Genomic DNA, 19,372 nt, shown 5'->3' with positions numbered 1-19,372 from the left:
GTGCAAGCATCAGAAATCTGTCACACAATGCACAAAGTGAATATTTCATAAACTTGGCGACTTCAAAGTTATGGTATGAGAGCAACAGTGGATTGCCTCACTGTAAGAATTGCAAGACTTTGGAAATCATTTAAGAAGCATTTACCCAGTTATAAAGTCGGTTCTATCATTTAAAACGCATGTGAAGGGATGAAAAAAAACCTTCAAACGGGGACTGATGACTCTTAAAAGTGGCAATTCTTGCCTACGTAGTGATGTGTTTTTGTGGTTGGTAATTTTAGCAGTTGTGTAGCAAAAAAATATCCTTGAGATTTAATACTTGAAAAAGAATGAAATAAAAATATTTAAAAAAAAAACGTTTTTTTAATATAAAACATTGCATTTTCATGGCCTTAATTAAGCTTTTTTTTAGTGTCGGATATTATTTTTGACTTAAAAAGAGTAAAAGGGACCCAAAAAATTGAATATGAGTAATAAGTGCTAAAATTTAGATCTGATTAGAAAAAAATGCCTGTTTAGCCTAATTTGGTGCATTTCTTTTACAAAAATAATGTTCTATGAAGTTGTTTCCTAACTAGTTATGCCTGAAAGCGGACTTTCGAGGACAAGTGTCTGGCATCATTTAGATTTCAGGCTTTGTCAACACAGCTGCAGAGAAAATTTTTGTGTCACCATAGCTGCAGTGTCCCAAGAAAACCCAGTCACAACCCATCATGTCTGTCCCGGCCCAGTTTGTCAGGCGGGTCAATCAATGTTCAAGCCAAAGGATGAAAAAAAAATGGACAACAATAAATATGAAGACCTACTAAACTCCACCTGCCCTCCGCTGCTCTCTCTTGAGGTAAAATAAAAGTTCACCAAAAGTTCACGTCCATAATCAGAGCTGAACCTGGTAGTTTAAGTCTATGATTGTACCGGAAAGAGGAGGAGCAAATTTGCCAACTTTACCCAGAACTATATGACGCGTTTTGTACTTTCGACCCCGGCACACAGGGTCACTGTTCGGTCAGAGTGCTGCTTTGGGCCAACTGTGTATGTGATGATGGGTGAAGGGACCCAGTTTAGTTTAAAAAAAAAAAAAAAAAAAAAAAACAAAGCAGAAAAAAAACCTGGAAAAACCCCAAAATATCTCTGATACTGGCACTGTGTCGTAACACCTCTGAGCTTGCAGCGCCCAACATCAAAACAGGTTCATCTAAAGTTCACTGTATAAGCCACGCCTCCTCGCAACCAAGCAGACGATGTGTCATCATAAATGAGCAATGGTTCATCTACAACCTCCATCCAAGCTGCCTGTTGCGAGGTCACAGCGACCCCAGACGGGCCCAGGACAAACTCCTGACAGAACGGAAACTAACACAGAAAAATCAAAATAAAAACATACATTTTACATTTTACAACTACATTTTAAACAAACAAAAATTACAAATATTTTTATTTTTATTTAATTATTTAGTATTTAATTATTTTTTGTATTTAAACCTATAAACTGCATAGGTGGTTGATTTTATTTTATTTTAGATAACGCCAAAATAAGGGAAAAACTGTATATAATCCCTAATTAGAAGAAATGGTAATTCAGATTTTGTTCTGTATTTTAAAATCATAGAAAAAAAATAATTCTACATTTTTTCATCAAATTATTTTGTTAAAATATTTTGGGGGTCTGATATTATTACAATAATTTTATTATTATTATTTATTTTGTTTGTTTTAACACAGATACCAGTACTTTTTTTTATTTTGGGAAGAAAAAAAAGATTTTTTTTTTCCCTGTAATGCTTTGTTTTAATTTTGTTCATACATAAAATAACTCATAAAACCGGTTATACTCTCAAAACTGTCAATAAGAGAATAGTAATGTTTAGGCAGTAATAATATTTTTAAACTCTGACCAGATGTTAACTGTAATATTGTCTTGTCATACAAAATTAAATAAATATGAAATACTATTGTTATACATTCACCTTTATTTAATATTTAGTCATGTATTATAAACTAACACTAAATTTAACATAAATGTAAAAAACTGTTTTGTCATGATAAAATTACATTGCAAATGCAGATAAATGCCTAACTGATGTATACCAAATAAAACAGCTAAAGTCCTAATAAAACTGTCTTTTGACTACCCTAAAAATCTGTTAAATGATTAACATTTTAAATTAAACATTAAAATGTAAAACTAACGTTTAAAGTAATGCATTTGTACTGTTTCCGTATGGAAGTTTTACAGATTTTACAATAATTCTTAAGGCAGTTGATTTTTTTTGGGGGGGGGGTCCTTTTTAATAGAAAAAATAAAATAATTCAAATTGTTATATGAATGCACAGGCGTTACAATATAAACAAGACATGATAAGCTAAATTAAAAAAAAAAAAGAGATAAAAATAAACTTTAATTACAATCTTTATTGTGTTTGTTATAATGTCCAATTAAAAAACTCGAAGAGCAATTTTCTCAATTTCTGGAACAAATTAATCTTTATTTTGTCTTGGCTTCAAACTTTTTCAAGAGTAAACAGTTTTTTTTCAATGGATTTACTGTTTCAGAGCTCTTGACTGGCCAAAGAATTAATACAGACACAAAGAGTCCAGCAATGCTGAAAATGCCATCCTCCAGGACAAAGACTAAGAGCGCACTCCTATGTTAATAAAAAGAATTGCATCTCTGAAATAAAATCAAAAAAAGCTAATGCCATCTCAAATGACCATGAATTTGGAAAGATTTCACCTGTGGTACATTAGTACAAAACTAATCTTCATATTTGACTTCATAAGAAAGTGATTTATTTTTTTTTTAGTACCAGTTCAAATGATTGGATTTTAGAATTTAAACTGCAGGCTAATATCCTTACAGGAATGACTTATTCTAAGCAAGTCACAAAATAGGACCAAATCAAAATATTAAACATTGTTTAAATAAAATAGTTTAGAATATGTAACCATTCAAAAAAAGCATTTAAACTCCTTGAATTCCTGAAAGTGAAATTAGTTTAATTGTTATTTGCATGAGTAAAATATAAAACATGAAGAAAGCAAACATGCAAAATGAAATCAAAATTCTCTATTAAGACTTCAGTTTGTTGAAACACTCCAGAAAAACCTCAGATACACCATGTTTGCTCATGTTAGCACCTAATAACACCATCATTTTAAATAATTAAAATAATTTGACAAACAAAAATGACATTGACAAAGTATAAAACTCTGTTTTATTGAAATTATAACAATTAATGCAGACCATAATTATACCAAGTTAAATATATTGCATAAATCACTTCTAAATATTAAAACAAAAAAGAAGAACCTTTCAGTCAGTGAAATTCACAAAACCTTTGGTTCATTGTTGGTCTTTAAAGCTGGTGTCCTGGAACAGAATGTACAGACGGCGCACCATAAGCCGTGTCTAACTGTGATGGAAGCATTTTTTTTTCTCCCTACATGCATTCCTAGAAGGATTTTATTATTTCCATAGGAAACATGCAGCAAGGTGGTATTCCTCTAAAATGCACAAGCAGCTGTTTGATCAGAGGGCCACGTTCTCCTGTGTGCTTCATCCCCAACAACTGTTCCACTGTAGACAGAAGACGGAGATCAGGGAGACCCTGCTGCACTCCCACACAGAGAGGAGAAAATCAACTTAGTCCACTGATTGACATTAGCAAAGCATTGTTCTAACAAAAGACCCAAGCATAGTTTATCAAAATCAAATAAAAATAATGTATTTAAAAGTTCTTTTTAAAGAGGTATGTCTAAAATAAAATGTGCTAGAACTAAAAATTGGATTTGAACTAATTAATAAATGAATAAATAAATGAGGTGCTTAAAACTTACCGTTAGGCAATCTGCACTCTTTGTAACAAATCTAGAATTTTCTGCTTTTGAGTTTTGAATATCAGTTAATCTTTTTTTATATAACACTTTTTATACTTGGTATCACAAAGTGCTTTTACACTAAGATAAATAATAAAACAACCAAATGAATTTAAAAACAGAGCAAACATTAGAAGTTCATTATAATATAATATTTAATATTTAAGACATTACTCTAATTTTCACACATTAAATCAACCTCCACAGCTCCTACTGTAGCATCTCTAATTTGTAAATAGTATCTGAAAACACTTTAAAGCCTTCCAATAGTGTTCACTTTGCTCGTCTCGCTTTCCTCTCCTATTTTGGTTGATCAAGTACCACAGTTTTTTTAAACCGTGAATCTCTTTTACTTGTCATACCAACACTTGTCAAAAAGTCAGTGTCCAACAAGGCGGATTAAAGCTTTCCAATGTGATCCCTCTTTTTGACTTTTAAACAAAAATTTTCTTTTTTTTATTTACATTGAAAAGTTGAACCTAAGTTAAGTTGAATTCTTTTAACCAATTATTCACCGTAACATAACAATTGAGTTGAGGCTCTGATTCTTCCCCCCTCTTGTTTGTAAAGGAAAAAATGGTATCAAAACAAATGAAACCATGGCAAAATACCTTAGTTATTTCTCTTTTAGAGAACTGCAGATTTAACCTCCATTTACTGAAATGTCTATTTGGTCTTCCGCAGGTTCCACCAGCCGGTTATATGAAAATGCCAGCATTATCTAAAGGGGGGAAAAAAAACAACAGTCTTCACCTTTACGCAATATCAGACATTTCAAAAACAAAGATTACAGGATGATTTGAACATGTTTTTGATGATTTTTCCTGTTTCTTTTTTTGTTCTAATAATTGGCACATGCTTTGTTTTAGGCTGGTTGTATGCTGCAGCATTAAGGCCATGAGGCCTCTTGGTCTTTCATCTGCATTGTACTTGTGCACTGTTGCATACAAGGCTATATAATTGATGCTAATAGGTACAAGTGATTTCACTATGAAAATTTTATGTGTACAAGGACAATGTGTCATCTTCATGCAACATTCATCTGCAGTGTCCATTATGAACTCGCTGTGGTTTCTTTTCATTCCTGGAAAACAGACTCAATAGGCTAAACTGACTTTAAAATTTTAAAGGGAATTTATTTCAACGCCTATTTACTGTAAAGGAATTATTTTCTTTTTCAATTTAAAGTCTTCAGGTGTATAATTTCTTTCCTATCCTTTTCCATTTCGACCATTGGAGCCAGTAAGGCAGCGGTGTCAAACTCATTTTCACTGAGGGCCACATCAGCATAGTGGTTGTCCTCAAAGGGCCAGATATAACTTGTACATGTAACTAAATGTAATGAAAAATATATGTACCTACTCCTTAATGTTAAATAACTCGTTATTTGTCTACTATAACTTTTTAAAGTGACAATTACAGTTGCATAGAAAACATATGTTTGCTTGTTACTCTAGAATAAATCCTTTTAAAGTTTGTCTTCTTATTAAAACCTAGGATCAAACTGTCCAAGTGAATAACAGAAAAATAACATAAAACTGAGCTGGAAAGAACGTGTAATATAGTGTATCATTTCACAAAAAAAGGCTGCACACAGCCTTTCATCCATCTGATGATTTCATGACAACAATTTATCTGCGTACACACATAAGACCTGCAAACATTGAACAATTACAACTGCAGCTACACATAAATAATATGTAACCAACTAAGAAAAATGCTATTTTAAGATATTAAAAAACTTGTGCTCTTGCGGGCCACATTTGGCCCCCAGACCTTGAGATTGACACGTGCAGTAAGGAGTCTGTTCTGGAGTTTGTTTTGGTTTTTCCCCACTAGAGGGAGACATTTCTCTTTTCTGTTTGTAAATTTATTGGTCATGGATTCCCCATATTCATTTTTTTATGTCTTTTTTTAAAACTATATTTTTCATAAATTGTCATTTGCTTCTGAATGTATGTTGGACAAAGGTTGAAGATATTGATCAGTCACAAATGTTGGCATAACTCAAACTAAATTTTGTCCACATTTTGAGAACAACATTTTGATTTTCTCAAGCTCATTTAAGAACCTGGATTCAAGAAGATAAAAATATTTATTTGAAGCCTGTGATGATTTAAAAATAATTATTTTTGTTTTTTACTTACTGTCAACATTACCAGTAGTACCACCATCACTCCCATCATTACATACATATTGTCGGTCAGCCCACCAGCCCACAGCGGGCCCAGGATGGTGGCCAAACCCCCCACTGAGCGACGGACCCCCTGACTGAAACCTGCAGGATCGGCAACAAACTCACTTCAGTCAGATGACAGAAACGTTTTCACTTAAATTACACTACTGAGCAAACAAATCCACAAGGTGGCGCCGTTTCCCACCTTGAGTTTTCTCAGAGGTAATTTTGGAGAAGAGGGACACCTGAGCCACAGCAACAAACGGTAGACCCAAAACCTGCAGAAACACTCCGATGATGAACTCGGTCAACTGCCATGAGAAGCCTCCTAAAAAATATAAAATAAAAACAAGAACATCAAAAAAGCATGACAAATCCAGAAACTTAGCTCAGTTTGATGACGCAGTCTTTGTTTGTTTGCCTATTACAATTTTTTTTTTTTTAAATACAACACACACTGCTTAAGATAAAAGTAAAATGAGAGGATTCAAACTTTGAGGAGTAAAATATTTGGAAAAGAACTGGGTAAACAAGTTGAAAAACTGAATCACTTTTCATTTTACAATGCAATATTATTGAGTAAATCCATGAGTTAAAAAAAATAAAAAGTTTTGTTTTGGAAAGTTCTAACTTTGTTCTATTATAAACAATTTTTTTATAAAAAAGAAAAAAAAAGGAAACTCGACAGATGAACTAACAAGTAATCAGATCTCGTCAAATGGTAATAAAATCCTTTTGGTTTGTTTTTCAGCAATAACTCAGCCCCACTTTGGATTCACGTCTTACCTAAAGGTTTAGCCAAGAATATGAGACACCAGATACAGGAGATGTTGCAAATGGTCAAGCCGATGGCGAGAACTACCCGCTCCGCTACATGTTTGCTGAGCCAGCGCACAAACAGGAATCCAGCAATCACCACCACGCCACCGAGACAATACATCACGCTGTTCTCCAGCTCCCCAAAGTTGAAATACTTCTGGGTCAGGGGTGTCACCATGGTCTGTGGGGAGACGAGTCAAAATGAGCTCCACTGCATCAAAGCCCGGAAATCTCAATATGCTTAAACGAACACTTAAATATGTCTACATACAAAAAGTGTGCATTTTATTTCTTTGAAAACGGTTCTGCACTGATGAGGGTTTGCTTTGTCTGATGTGAAGCATGGCTTCTGTTGGAAAACCTTTAAGTTGTTTGAAAAATTGGTTCAAATTATTAACCATAGCTGTGTCCAAATTCCCACCCTACTCCCCAACTACTAAAAAACTAGATGATGCGGGACAATGTAGCGCCCTAGATTTTAAAAACAATTCGTACACCATCCTCACTGGTTTTTTATTTATTTATTTTCAAACGGCAAATATGAGATCATCGATTTCACGAAGTGAAAATCTAATTGAGATGAGTGTTTTGCGACGATCATTTATGAATCCACTGTCTTCTGAAGATAAAAATGTTGACGGTTTATTAAAAAAATACCTGCAAATACATTTTTTTGGCAAAACATTTTCAGACGCAATGCATTGTGGTCTACATTCGCCAATCTAGTAAGTATCGATGCACACAGGTTTTTCACAGAGACTTCTGGGAAATTTCTAGGGCACTCGATATTAGAATTGTAGATTTGGAGAGCACTACAAAATGGCGAACGCACTATGTAGAGAGCAGTAAAGGAATTTGGACGCAACCATGACGATAAAAGGTCATCCATAGGTGGATTCCAACAGTGGATTCATCTCTGATCTGACACACCTACGTAATGAGGAGGTAACTCCAAATGAAGATCACCATCAGAAAGGTCTGAATTCATTATTAAAAAGAATATATTAGCTTATAAAACGAATTTGTTCAAAACTAAAATTTTCACCTAAACAGCTATAAATTGTCTCGTTGAGATGCATGTTTTGGTTCACCTGTGCATCTTATCAGTCCCACCCAGGCTACAGAACTTACAAATTAGACATGGACTAATGCAATTTGTCTGTGTCATTCTGAATGGTTTTATTCTATGTATTGTACAAAACACATTGTTTTTGAGGCTTAATGGTGTGACTTAGGCCTCCTCTGCGTGTGCATTTTCTTTTGTTTGTACACCTCTAGAGCCGTCTGGTTGAAAAGGGTGATGAACTGGGCAGCCAGGAGCACGACCACCTCCTCTCTCAGGAACTCTGTGTGAAATGTAGAAAGAAAAAAAAGAGAAATCAACGGCAGAGTCCAAGGAAGGAATACCAAAAAACACAATTTTCTTCTCACTGATGAAATGAAAATACTTTTTTAGCAACTGTTCAAGAATAGTTCTAAAGCTTACACTCGTTATCTTATCTGTTTGCTTTACGTCTTTTGAAATATTGCCTCAGTTAACATTTCCAACCTGTTGTCAGCCATTTACCTCTGTATAAGCTGGAACTCTTTAGGGATGTAACATGCTCATGGGATTGAGACGTTACAGGGGAGGAAATTGGAGAATTATGAATAGAGGAAACACGGGAGTGTTTCCTGCAGGGGTCTGGTGCCACCACAGAGCCGTAGGATCCCACAAGCTCCTGGGACGTCATTAGCGGCTTTACTTCTTCGTCTCCTTCTTCCTCATCTTCCACAGATGCGTGTGTGTTCTCTTCCTCCTTGTGTATTACACTATCTTTGGTCTTCCTCCTCTCCAAATATGGAAGGTCCCAGTACATAAACACCACAACCAGTTGAAGGAGAATCCACAGCAGGCACATAAACAGCTACACGGGATTCAGAGGGAGTTTGAATCAGGAAACATTCATTTTACTTCTAAACTCAGACATGCTTCAATCCTTACCCCCGGCGCAGTATATTTATTAACGACAAAGGAGCCCAAATGGAAATTACACAGCCTGAGGAAGATGTTAAATGCAGGACCTGTGTGGAGCACAGAGTTCAACATGTATCATCTTACTAGAACACCATGCATCTCTGCTCCTAGATTACCAATGTGTTACCTAAAAAAAAGACAAACTTATTCAGTGTACACTGTGAGAAGAAAATGACATTCTCACCTATCAAAAGGCCAGCCTGTCGACATGCCATGACAGCAGCAAAGACGGTGGCACGGTCCTCAGACGCTGTGCTTCGGGTCAAAAAGCCAAAGATGGATGAGCCGGCTCCGGTGCCGATTCCTACAAATGGATTTCATCACTTAACTAAGCTAACAAAGTTACAAAAATCTGGTCTTTTAATTATGATTATGCCGTTTTTTGGCCAATATCAAAAAGCGCGTTGTTAATCAAGGGCATCATTTCTGCATAGCAGCAGTGGTTGATCAGAAATTCACCTCAGAGTTGTGCTCGCTTCCCATCATCCATCTGTTTACATGCTCTGCCACTAGCTTACAGCTAACCCCAACCTTACTTTACTGGTTCAACAAAAATGTTGTACACTATTGGAGCTATCCAGCCACGAGTTTTAAGCCAGATGGACGTACACGGATTGAGTCGTCTACAAGAAGCGCAGCAGGGAGCTCGTAGCTTGCCATAGTAACCTCTACTTTACACTCACAAGCTTTTTCATATGGGATTTTTGCATCTGCAAAATGTGTATTTTCAGGCATAATTTTCTTTCTATATGTGCTCCATCATGAGAAAAAGGCTATAAGAACATGATTAAAACACCCAAAAATCCTACTTTCATTGGAGTGTGTATTTAAACTTATTTTCTGAGGCTGAACGGCATTTAGCTTTCAGGCTGTAATTGACTTGAATGCAATGATGGCAACAAAAAAAAGAGAAGTTTAGTTATATTAATTGACTTTACCTTTCTCATGAGTATATAGACATTAACTATGAATGGAAAAAAAAATACCCAGAAGATAAATATTGCTGATTTATGTAAATTTAAAAATGGGTCATGCTGTTTTGTGAGATAAGTATATTCTATTCATCCCAAAAGAGTGTTAGTTTTTGTCACTTACCTGCTACCAATCTACTGGACAGTAAAAGCCACTTGGAGTAGCCCATAAAATACATTAAATTACCTAAAAATAAAACGGATAAGAAATATTATTCAAAACTCATATTGGAACTTTAAGGTTTCATAATCGCGGGGAGCCAAAGTCTAACAATGCAAACAATCCAAGTGAGGAGAAAGAATGGAAGAAACTGTAGACTTACCAATTATTTCGAAAAAGTTGGCAAACAAAATGATCTTCTTTGTGGTTTGGGTTCTGTCGGACAAGTGACCAAACAGCGGTCCTGAAAGCAGGCCACTCAGACTGAATGCAGACAGTGTTAAACCCAGGAAATAAGGCTCCGCATTTAAAGTCTGCAAATATCTCCATATGGTGGGTAATATCACAGCTGAGGAAATAAAAAATAAAAAAAAGAGACAAATGAAACAGAGAAAATGTTAGTTCTTAACTACCCATGGAGGGACTAAAGAACATGCACAATTGTGTTTTTTGGTTTTTAAATATGAATATGTGAACTTTTACTTAACACAATATGAAATGAGAATGAAACTATTAACCAGCTTATTCTTTTTTTTTTTTCCCAGTGGGAGCTCCTGAAACTGCTCTTTCTCCCCATCAATGACTGAAGCTTTATCAGCACACAGACAAACAATTGCCCCAACTAAAGCCAACCCGGAGCCAATAGGAGTGTCCCATGTCACATGCTGTCAAGATTGCAGAGGAAGTGATAACTCCACTTCTTTTGCAATTTAGAAAAAGAAGATTCCACTGTTTCAACACAGCCAACCATGTGCAAAAGAATATAACTTACTTTTTCATACTGGAAAATGTAGAATTGTGCCCTTTTGTTTTCTTTATATCATTGAAAGGGATAAATAATAAAATATGCACAGATTTAAAAACGTTAGACCTTTTTATAACTAAAACATAGAAAGATCTAAATACTACAGAGTTGTTCAGCAAGATTTAATAAGTTGACCTCCAAGCAAAGACTAACCAGTTTATAAAAGTAGGGCAATAACATATTTTAGCAAGACTTTATTGGTTTTTTTTGCTGAAGTCCTGATTTTCAAATCACAGTCCACGTGTTTTTGAGGGGTAGGAACCCTAAAAGTACATAGCCTTCTTAAACTCGTCGAGATAAGCCCTGTTTTCCACCTCAACACTCAAACCAAGGTGTATTTGGTTGAAATGTGGTTTTATCAAAGGGTTTTGACACAACAAGGACTGTGTGATAAAGAAAATGATTCATTTTTGAATGTATAATCATTTAAAAAGAGATAATGTTATATTTTTTAAAGTAGAACCATTTAAAAACAGCTTTCAGCAAGTGACTTGTTTCCTTTCCACAGTAATCAAGGAGTCAAAGAATCTCCAAAGTATTTTCTGGTTTAATTTTCTGAATGGCCTGATTCTTCTATCTGGGTGTCCACATTAATGCTATACCCATTCATCTTTACATTTTTTTTAATCAATTCAAATTAATTTGTTCTGGCCTGAAAGAGACAAAGATACAATGAAAAAAGTCCAATTTAATAACAGAAAAAGACAGATCCCTATTTTGTAGTTTTATTAGAGCCAATTAAAAAGTAATTACTCCTTTGTGATCACAAAAATTAGAGTAAATGAATAAGTGGATAAACAAATACACAAAAAAAGAAATACCGTATCTTTTTTTTTTTTAATCAGCCTACCACACACATTTGAAGGATCTTTTGATCAGAATATCCTGGCTTTAGGCAGAATTTCAGAAATACAATTTGATAATTACATTTGATGTATTCGTCTTGTTTTGTTTTATCCAGGAGGATTGTTGTTTATTAGACCCTTATGTATTTTCATTGATTATACGTGCTCATAATGCCTTAAGGTTTCATTGGACATTAGTTTTTACCTTTATGCATATTATTTTCATTTTGTTTAAACTCCAGTGTTTTCCTCAGAGGAATCCTCCACACCAGTGACTCGGCCGTCCTAGTGAACAGGGTTGTTGCAGTGGGATCTTCTAGCTCTGGCTGCTCGCTTTGATAAGAGGGGATCCTGGGGAGATGTCCTTTGTGATCTTGACTGGGGGAGGTTATCATTTTTCTTACCATGGTTTGTGTGTAAGGGGCGGTGTGGCATTGCGTAGGTTTTAAACAAAATATTTGTTTTGCCCTTTTTTTTTTTAAATTTGATTATGTTTTTATGTGAAGCACTTTGAGTAGCACGAGTTGTAAACGGACTTTAGATATAAAGTTTGATTTGATTTGCTGGTGTGGACAGATCCCAAGAAAATAATTTTCTCACTTCAGCATAAAGCTTTTTCTATTTTTATCTATAGGTCATTTCAGGGCAGCTGGATAACCCAGTTGGTTAAGCGTACAAAAGGGCTCATGTCTGGGTCCCCCTGTGCCGGTCCCCAGCCCGGATAAAACATAGGATTGTGTCAGGAAGGGCATTCTGTGCAAAAAACCTCACTGCCAATCCACCTGTGCTAATCTGTGGGGGGAAAACGTATTTTCTGTGAGGTTAATTTGTGGTTGTTTATTATTATTATTATTATTATGTAAAGGTATTTGATTTTTGTTTTGTATTTTAGTTGAGGTTGAAAGATTTTTTTAATTTTAATTCTGTAAAACACTGTTGTTTGAAAAGGGCTTTATGAATAAAGTTTGGCTTGATCCAAGATGTTTCTATTGTTTTTATTATTTTTTTTTCACTGCAACTGTCAGTGTCTGATTTTATATTAGGGTGCATATAAAAAATAAAAATAAACAAAAAAGGAAGAAACCTAAGAGAGTGAACGTTTGCCAAAAAAAAAAAAAAAAAACGCATATCTGGAGTTTTTTTGTTTTCAATTTTTTTAGGCTATGCATCAGTTTTGACTCTTTATAATCACTGCAATTCTAACTGTATCATTGTGGATAATAAAACATGATTATAAGCAAACTATTGACTGTTTTAGAAGTGTTTTTCAACCAGTGTGCTGCGGTGTGCCGTGAGAGATGGTCAGGTGTGCCATGAGAAATTGCCCATTTTTCACTGATCTAAAAACATTTTCCATCTCCAGGATATCAGCTCTGTGTTCATCCAAATAGGCCTGATAAAACACTAAGCGGTTAGGAATATGAAAGATCATAAAATACATTTTTCTTTGTGTTTATTTGATTCTATAAAAGACACTTTGATAAGAATGAAGGTAACGCGATTTAACCACAGCTTCAGCTGTTTTCGGAAAAGTCCTGCCCCTTTAACTGTCTCCACCAATCATTCTTGGAGGCTCAATCATACGACCAATCAGAAGTGGTTAAAGTCTTCACATGCTTGTCCCGATTCTGCTCATAAAGTCTCTCAGTTCCAACAAAAACAGCTAAAGCTTGTCTTTAGCGGTGTAGCTTTCCGTGGGATCTGATGTCAGACCGTGGAACAAGTCGACAAAACAATGAAGCTCAGAGAAGCGAGTCTGTCTGTCATCACGACATCTCCCATGGTGCATAGCGTTAAAGTGAGAGCATCTTGGCGTACAAAGAGTCTTCCCTGTTAAACATCTTGAAACCACAACGAAAACACAAACAGTTTTTAAATCTTCTTGATGAAATCAGAGATAAACAGTTTAGTTCTCCTTCAAGCTTTGTGTTTATTAACAACCAAACATCCCAGAGTTTGGTCCAAGTCATCTTTCTAACTGAAACACTTTTCTAATAATGTCTGGATTCAAAGACAAATTCGCTTTCAGACTTCAATCACTTGTGAAAAAATGAAAAGTTAAACCTAAGTAGAAGTAATAGCAACATTTAAGAAACAGGATTAAGGTGAAGTGGCCAACAGACACATTTAAAATAAATTGAAACGTATTTAATAATCCAAAAAGAAATAAAACATTTTTGTTAAAGACTTAATTTTTGATTAAGACAAGAGAAAAACTAATAAAACTTCAACATTTTCACTTTTTGTGTAGCTACAATAAACATAAACATGTTAGTTTTTTGTGTAAAATTTATCAAACACATTTGTGATCATATTGTAAAAAAATAAAAAATTTATTTTACCAACATTTAAAAAAAAAAATCAATATTTAGAAAGACTAATGTTTTTTGTGAGGTTACATAAAATTGTATGTTAATAAACAGGAGGAAAAAAACAACTACCAGGGTAAAATGTCAAATAATTAAGTTACAATTACTGAAAACTAACAAAAACAGCTGCAACTTCCAGCTTTTTCTACCACAATTATCACAAAAATTCACGTGAGATTGTGGGTGGACTATAAATCAATACAGACTAGAGTTTCTCCTTTTTTAATTTTTGGATGCTGGAGTACCGCGGGACTTTTGTCCAGGATAACGTGCGCCTTGGCTCAAAAAAGGTTGAAAAACACTGTTTACGATAACTAATAACTAAATCCTTATCACCCGTCTGTCCATAATAAAGAGCGTCAGAAAGACAGAAAGGGGTCTTACCATATTCCACACCGCTAAGAAGAAAAATGAGTCCAATAGTAGCGAATGTCAGTTTCCTCTTACGGCGATTATCCATCTTGCTGGTGTGGTCTGCTATTCTCCCGTCTCTATCATTTCTCTGAACGCGCTCCTCATGCTTTGACAAACAGCTGAGCTAATCCACAGAGCGAGGCTTCCAATTAAAGCTGGGGAAGATGCTAAACCTGGCTATTCATCTGAGAAAAGCTCAAAATACATCAGCATTTTCCTCCACGATTTAAATACGATATTTTAGCAATGCCTGGGGCGATTCTAAGACCAAAGAGGAGCCCGAAGATCCTTCACATACGGTCAATCAAAGTCCAGCAACGCTTTTTCGTAAGAAAACAATTCGACATGCCCCTCCATGGCCACCGTCTTTTCCGGTGTTGTGCAGGAACGAACTCCTGGAAAGGAGTAGTCTTGTCTCGGGAGCGCGCTTTGCACTGATTTCAGAGCCAGTTCCCAATTTAGATCAATTTCGTCACCGACATTTTTTTTAAACTAATTAGATGCCTTAACAGATACAAAAAAAAGGAAAAGTTGATTAGAGCCTAACCATTTGTTATGATGTCATGTAACCACCTGCAGTAAAGTCTAACAAAATGCTGTCAGGGATCATGATAGAACTACCCTGTTTTCACATTTATTTAAGCTTGCATGATAAAAAAAAGTCAACTAAACTTCAGATTTTACCATGAAGGATATGTAACAGCAATTTTTCTGTCAGATATTTATAAAACCAGACAAAATAACAAATCCTCAATAGCAAAAGGGATTTTTTTTAAGCAAAGATTAGATCAAGTTAAAATGTATTACAATGACTCCTCATTTATCTGAGTCCAAATCAAAATGCAGAAGCAATATCAGAACCTTTTAAACCTCAATCGTGTTCCTGCTGCCCTAAGAGTTGGTTAGCAAAATGAAGCTGCTGTCTCTCCTCACAGCATTTCATGATCATCAGGAGTCAACTGTTCAACTGGATGAAACATTAAAATAAACATGAGTCAAAGTTTGGTGACAACTATAAACCTCATCATCCAAGATTCCACTGCATCCTCTGTTCAGTGCCTGAGTAAAAAGGTACTTTTCAAAAAGTGGGATCCTCTCCGGTTTCCAGATTCTCATTTGAATTATAATTTATTTTAGAAAAATAAAGAAACTTCAAAATGAAGGAATGTCATTTATGTTTTGTCTGTATGGAGCATGTATTCCCGTGTTGTTCTTACTGCATGACTAATCCAATAAAATAGTCTTCAATTAAATATAATAAACCCTTCATGAAATTGACTCAAGGTCAGGCTGGTTGGAAAAATGGAAACTTCTCATTATTTGCATTTAAGGTCTTCACTGATGGCATGTCAATTTTTATGAGCTGTACTAATAGAAAAAAAATAGATTTTTGGCTCAGGCAATCTGAAGTGAACCATAAGCAGCAGAATGCAGCTGAAAATGTCATTGCTGAAACAAGGCAGACAAAACTAAAATGGAAGTAAGAGATGAAGATTTTAAACTGTTCTACTAGCAAAAGCATTGAAATTTTTAGACAAGTCATACATATCATGAGATGCAACTGATCACATATCAGCTGGATAACTACATAAAGCCCAAATCCAGACTTTATGCTAAAATACATGTCAGTACCACAAAGGGCAAAACTTTATTTTACAACATGAATCCATTCTGTTTGTGTTTAAAGCTTTGTGTGCACATACCAGTATTCAGTGAGTCAGAGTGATTCCCATCTTGTGACATTTGTTATAACAGTCTTTAAGTGTCCTGTTTGGCGCACAAAAGCCGCTTATTTCCCTATAATTCAATTTTCTGTCTCCAGGTTTCATTTTGCTGCGTTCTGCAACACTGTTGAAGAGTATTCATCGCTATAAAATGAAGTTAATCAACACTTGTAATTGTTTTGTATAAAAGAAAGAAATATTTATTTACAGTGTACCACCAAGTGGAAATCACAGACCTCAGTGTAGTTTGTTGGAGGAACTATAAAAAATACAACAGAGGTTTACAAAAACATGGTGTTTTGTCTCTAAGATGTTCATATGTTCCACTTTTCTAGATCCCAGTTTTACAAAGGTGGATGAAGGCGGTAGAAAACAGAGGAGGGGGGTTAAAAGGCCAGCTTCTTCATGAGGAGATAGACTCTGGAGTCTACCTCAAAGCCGTGTAGATTGTTGGCATCTCCCTGCAGCCTCATGAGAAGGCCTCCATAAGACACATAGGCTGAGCTGAAAGAACAAGCACATCATTAGAGGACTTGATCAACATTTACACATACATACAGTTTATTTAAATTTTTACTAATCACTAAATTGACAGCACTTGACTTTTAACTTAAATAAAGGATTGTAATGATCTACATGCATTTGTGTAGAACTTACAGACGCGTGGCTGCTTCTGTTGAGGTCTCATCGCCTTCTATCTTGTAGACCTTTCCATACATTACATAGTCAAACTGAGCTGCCCTAGAAACAATTTAAAAATGGAAGATGAATCAAAAGCATCACACATTATCTGCCACAGATTGAAAGACATGGATGTTCATTTATCTTCTTTAAATGCCTTGCCTAGATGGTCGATCATCCTGGGGATTGTACTCTCCATCATCTGGCGTTCCATCTTCATATAATGTACTGGCAATCACCAGTCTGAACTTGTCCCCTTTTTGAAACATGCAAAAAAAAATCTGGATTTATCATAGCAATGTACATAATCACCTAAGATCAAGCTACACTTCTAATACAATAGTTTTACATTGAGTCAAAACTGAGTTAAAATAACTTATCAATTCTGCACCAACACCTTACAAGAGTGAAGAATGACAGTTTCACTAAATACTACCAATAATCAATTTAAAAATTCCTCCACAAAGGCCAAATGTCTAAGATCAAACAAGACATAAACAATAAAGGACATTGTTAATTTCTTACCAAGATCAACAGGATAAATCTGAGTATTTACATCCAAGATCAGGTCCATCTTGAAAGATTCACTTTCACAATGCAGACGAGACACTGCAGTATAAGTAATAATAACCTGTATTAGTTTATATTAAAGAGAACTGAAAACATTATGAAACTGACTAACGCGCTTTTAGATATCCATCTTTTTCAAGCAAATGCATATAATGATTATGTTTGTTATTGTGTTAGTTTTAAAGCTACTAAAAAGCAGGATTGAAGGTTTCCCAACTCAGTAATGTGATGACTGTAATGTTTAGCTGTAATAAAATAATAAAATAAAAGCTGTAATTACTGACAACACAATTTTTTAGTCACACTTAACACAATATGAACAAAAATGCAATATACAATTGTAATTATGACTTTTACAACTGAAACTATCTACTGGTGAAGATCGTTTTTGTGTTTTTACAGTGACAGTCCACATACCTCTGTCAAATTTCTTGCCATCTGGATCAATGTCTTTCACATCAAAAATATCTTCAAACAAAATCCCAGCCATCTTTATCCCTTTCTGTTAAACCTAAAACAGATTCATCATAAAACAAAATTAAAAGGGAAGGTTAGTCACACAGCAAAGCATTTTACGTAGCCAAGTCAATCAAGAAAAACACACTATAGCAGTGAGTGCTATATTGTGTTTTTCACAGTTTCAGTGTGAAATTCCTATGACTCTTCTTTCTTCTTTCTTTCTCTTTCGGCTTTTCCCATCAGGGGTCGCCACAGCGAATCATCCTTTTCCACCTCACTCTATCATGAACATCTTCTACCCTAACATTAGCCAACTTCATGTCCTCTGTTAAGACATCCATATATCTCCTCTTTGACCGTCCTCTTGGCCTCCTGCCAGGCAGCTCCATCTCCAACATCCTTCTAGTTCTACCAATATATCCACTATCCCTCCTCTGAACATGTCCAAACCATCTCATTCTGGCTTCTCTGACTTTGTCGCTAACACAGGCAACATGGGCCGTCCCTCTGATGTACTCGTTCCTTATCCTGTCTAACCTGGTCACTCCTAAGCGTTCTGGTCCCGATCTTGACTATAATTAATTAAAAACAAGTTAAAAAGAAAAAGGAATAGGTCAAAACAAATGGAAATCACAAAGCTCTCCCACCGTGTCAAAGTGGGTGAACAAAACTTGTCACAACTTTGGACAACTTTAACAATGTTCACTTACGCGCTAACTGTAGCATCATGTTGTCCACACAAAATATAATACTTACCCCCAAGTGCTGTTCTTGTATTTTTGTGTAAATAGTATGCCCTGGAATGTGGTGAATTCGTGTAAAAACGATAATAATGTAACCTAGACGTCAGATATTTGATTTAGATAGATTTTCATTCATTATTAAGCGAAATAGTCGGTACCGCGCAGAACCAGCGTGTTCGACCTTTGACATAACAAGAACTTCCGTTTTTTTGTCTCTTTTTTTCTTTTAAAAGAAAGACGCATGTTTTGCTTTACTGAATGTTATACATTTTTTAGAAAGGGAAAAATGCGTTGCGATGGTGTAATGTAGAAAAAATGATCACTAAAATAACACCAATTAAATTTGCCTACCGTTTTATTTGAAGGCTCACAATAGGTCAAAGATGGGGAAAAAACGAATAATATTTTGGCTAAATTTTACGTAGCAAATAAAAAAAAGATTTTTATAAAAGTATTTGTTTTCTCTCAATTATTTAACTGATAATTTAAGTAACCAACAACTGAACTAATTTTACGACAGTTTTTACTAACTTCCGTCTGTCGTCATCTTGTTGCTAGGTGCGTTTAGCGTCCTCTGTGTGGACGGTTGCTAGCTAATGTTAAGGCTGTTGTTTTTACCATAAGCGTCATTATATCGAAAAAATAATTACCAATATACATTTTAAGCATAAATAAAATATTTAATGAAACTTCTAATGCGGATTCTTACCAAGAAAAGATGGTCAAACGAGGTAAGGAACGCT

At 35.1% G+C, this 19,372-nt stretch overlaps 3 protein-coding genes across 10 annotated transcripts in view; 1 reads left to right on the top strand and 2 right to left on the bottom strand.

Moving 5' to 3' along the window:
- Positions 1 to 2,976: 2,976 nt before the first annotated feature.
- Positions 2,977 to 14,890, bottom strand: LOC101156398 (major facilitator superfamily domain-containing protein 8). 3 transcript variants are annotated; one of them, XM_020702343.2, is made up of 12 exons: positions 14,423 to 14,890; positions 10,183 to 10,368; positions 9,984 to 10,046; positions 9,073 to 9,192; positions 8,856 to 8,935; positions 8,439 to 8,778; positions 8,144 to 8,217; positions 6,839 to 7,052; positions 6,258 to 6,380; positions 6,024 to 6,154; positions 4,488 to 4,597; positions 2,977 to 3,616 (listed from the first exon to the last, which is right to left on the bottom strand). In XM_020702343.2, the coding sequence occupies exons 1-11, from the start codon at positions 14,496 to 14,498 to the stop codon at positions 4,520 to 4,522; spliced, it is 1,485 nt and encodes a 494-aa protein (XP_020558002.1). In that variant the 5' UTR covers positions 14,499 to 14,890; the 3' UTR covers positions 2,977 to 3,616; positions 4,488 to 4,519. The 3 variants fall into 3 exon arrangements, with proteins under 3 accessions (XP_020558002.1, XP_004068003.1, XP_011472273.1); XM_004067955.4 differs by having other exon boundaries at positions 2,977 to 3,611; XM_011473971.3 differs by having other exon boundaries at positions 2,977 to 3,577.
- A 1,177-nt stretch (positions 14,891 to 16,067) lies between these two features.
- On the bottom strand, positions 16,068 to 19,131 carry polr2h (RNA polymerase II subunit H). 2 transcript variants are annotated; one of them, XM_020702344.2, is made up of 6 exons: positions 18,981 to 19,131; positions 17,845 to 17,938; positions 17,383 to 17,466; positions 17,020 to 17,113; positions 16,834 to 16,917; positions 16,068 to 16,680 (listed from the first exon to the last, which is right to left on the bottom strand). In XM_020702344.2, exons 2-6 carry the CDS (start codon positions 17,915 to 17,917, stop codon positions 16,563 to 16,565), a joined length of 453 nt encoding a protein of 150 aa, XP_020558003.1. In that variant the 5' UTR covers positions 17,918 to 17,938; positions 18,981 to 19,131; the 3' UTR covers positions 16,068 to 16,562. The 2 variants fall into 2 exon arrangements, with proteins under 2 accessions (XP_020558003.1, XP_004067933.1); XM_004067885.4 differs by lacking the exon at positions 18,981 to 19,131 and adding an exon at positions 18,643 to 18,833.
- Positions 19,132 to 19,190: 59 nt separating this feature from the next.
- Positions 19,191 to 19,372, top strand: part of armc9 (armadillo repeat containing 9) — a 30,061-nt gene continuing 29,879 nt past the window's right edge. For 3 of the 5 annotated variants that reach the window (XM_020702342.1, XM_011473967.2, XM_011473966.2), the window contains exon 1: positions 19,191 to 19,360. The gene's annotated coding sequence lies outside the window, so the exon portion shown is untranslated. The remainder of the gene's footprint in view (positions 19,361 to 19,372) is intronic. The other 2 variants (XM_020702341.1, XM_020702340.2) reach the window with 2 other exon arrangements.

This window comes from Oryzias latipes, chromosome 4, assembly GCF_002234675.1.
Source record: "Oryzias latipes chromosome 4, ASM223467v1".
In the NCBI taxonomy this organism is placed as follows: Eukaryota; Metazoa; Chordata; class Actinopteri; order Beloniformes; family Adrianichthyidae; genus Oryzias; species Oryzias latipes.
This window is presented reverse-complemented; position numbering and strand designations above follow the sequence as displayed.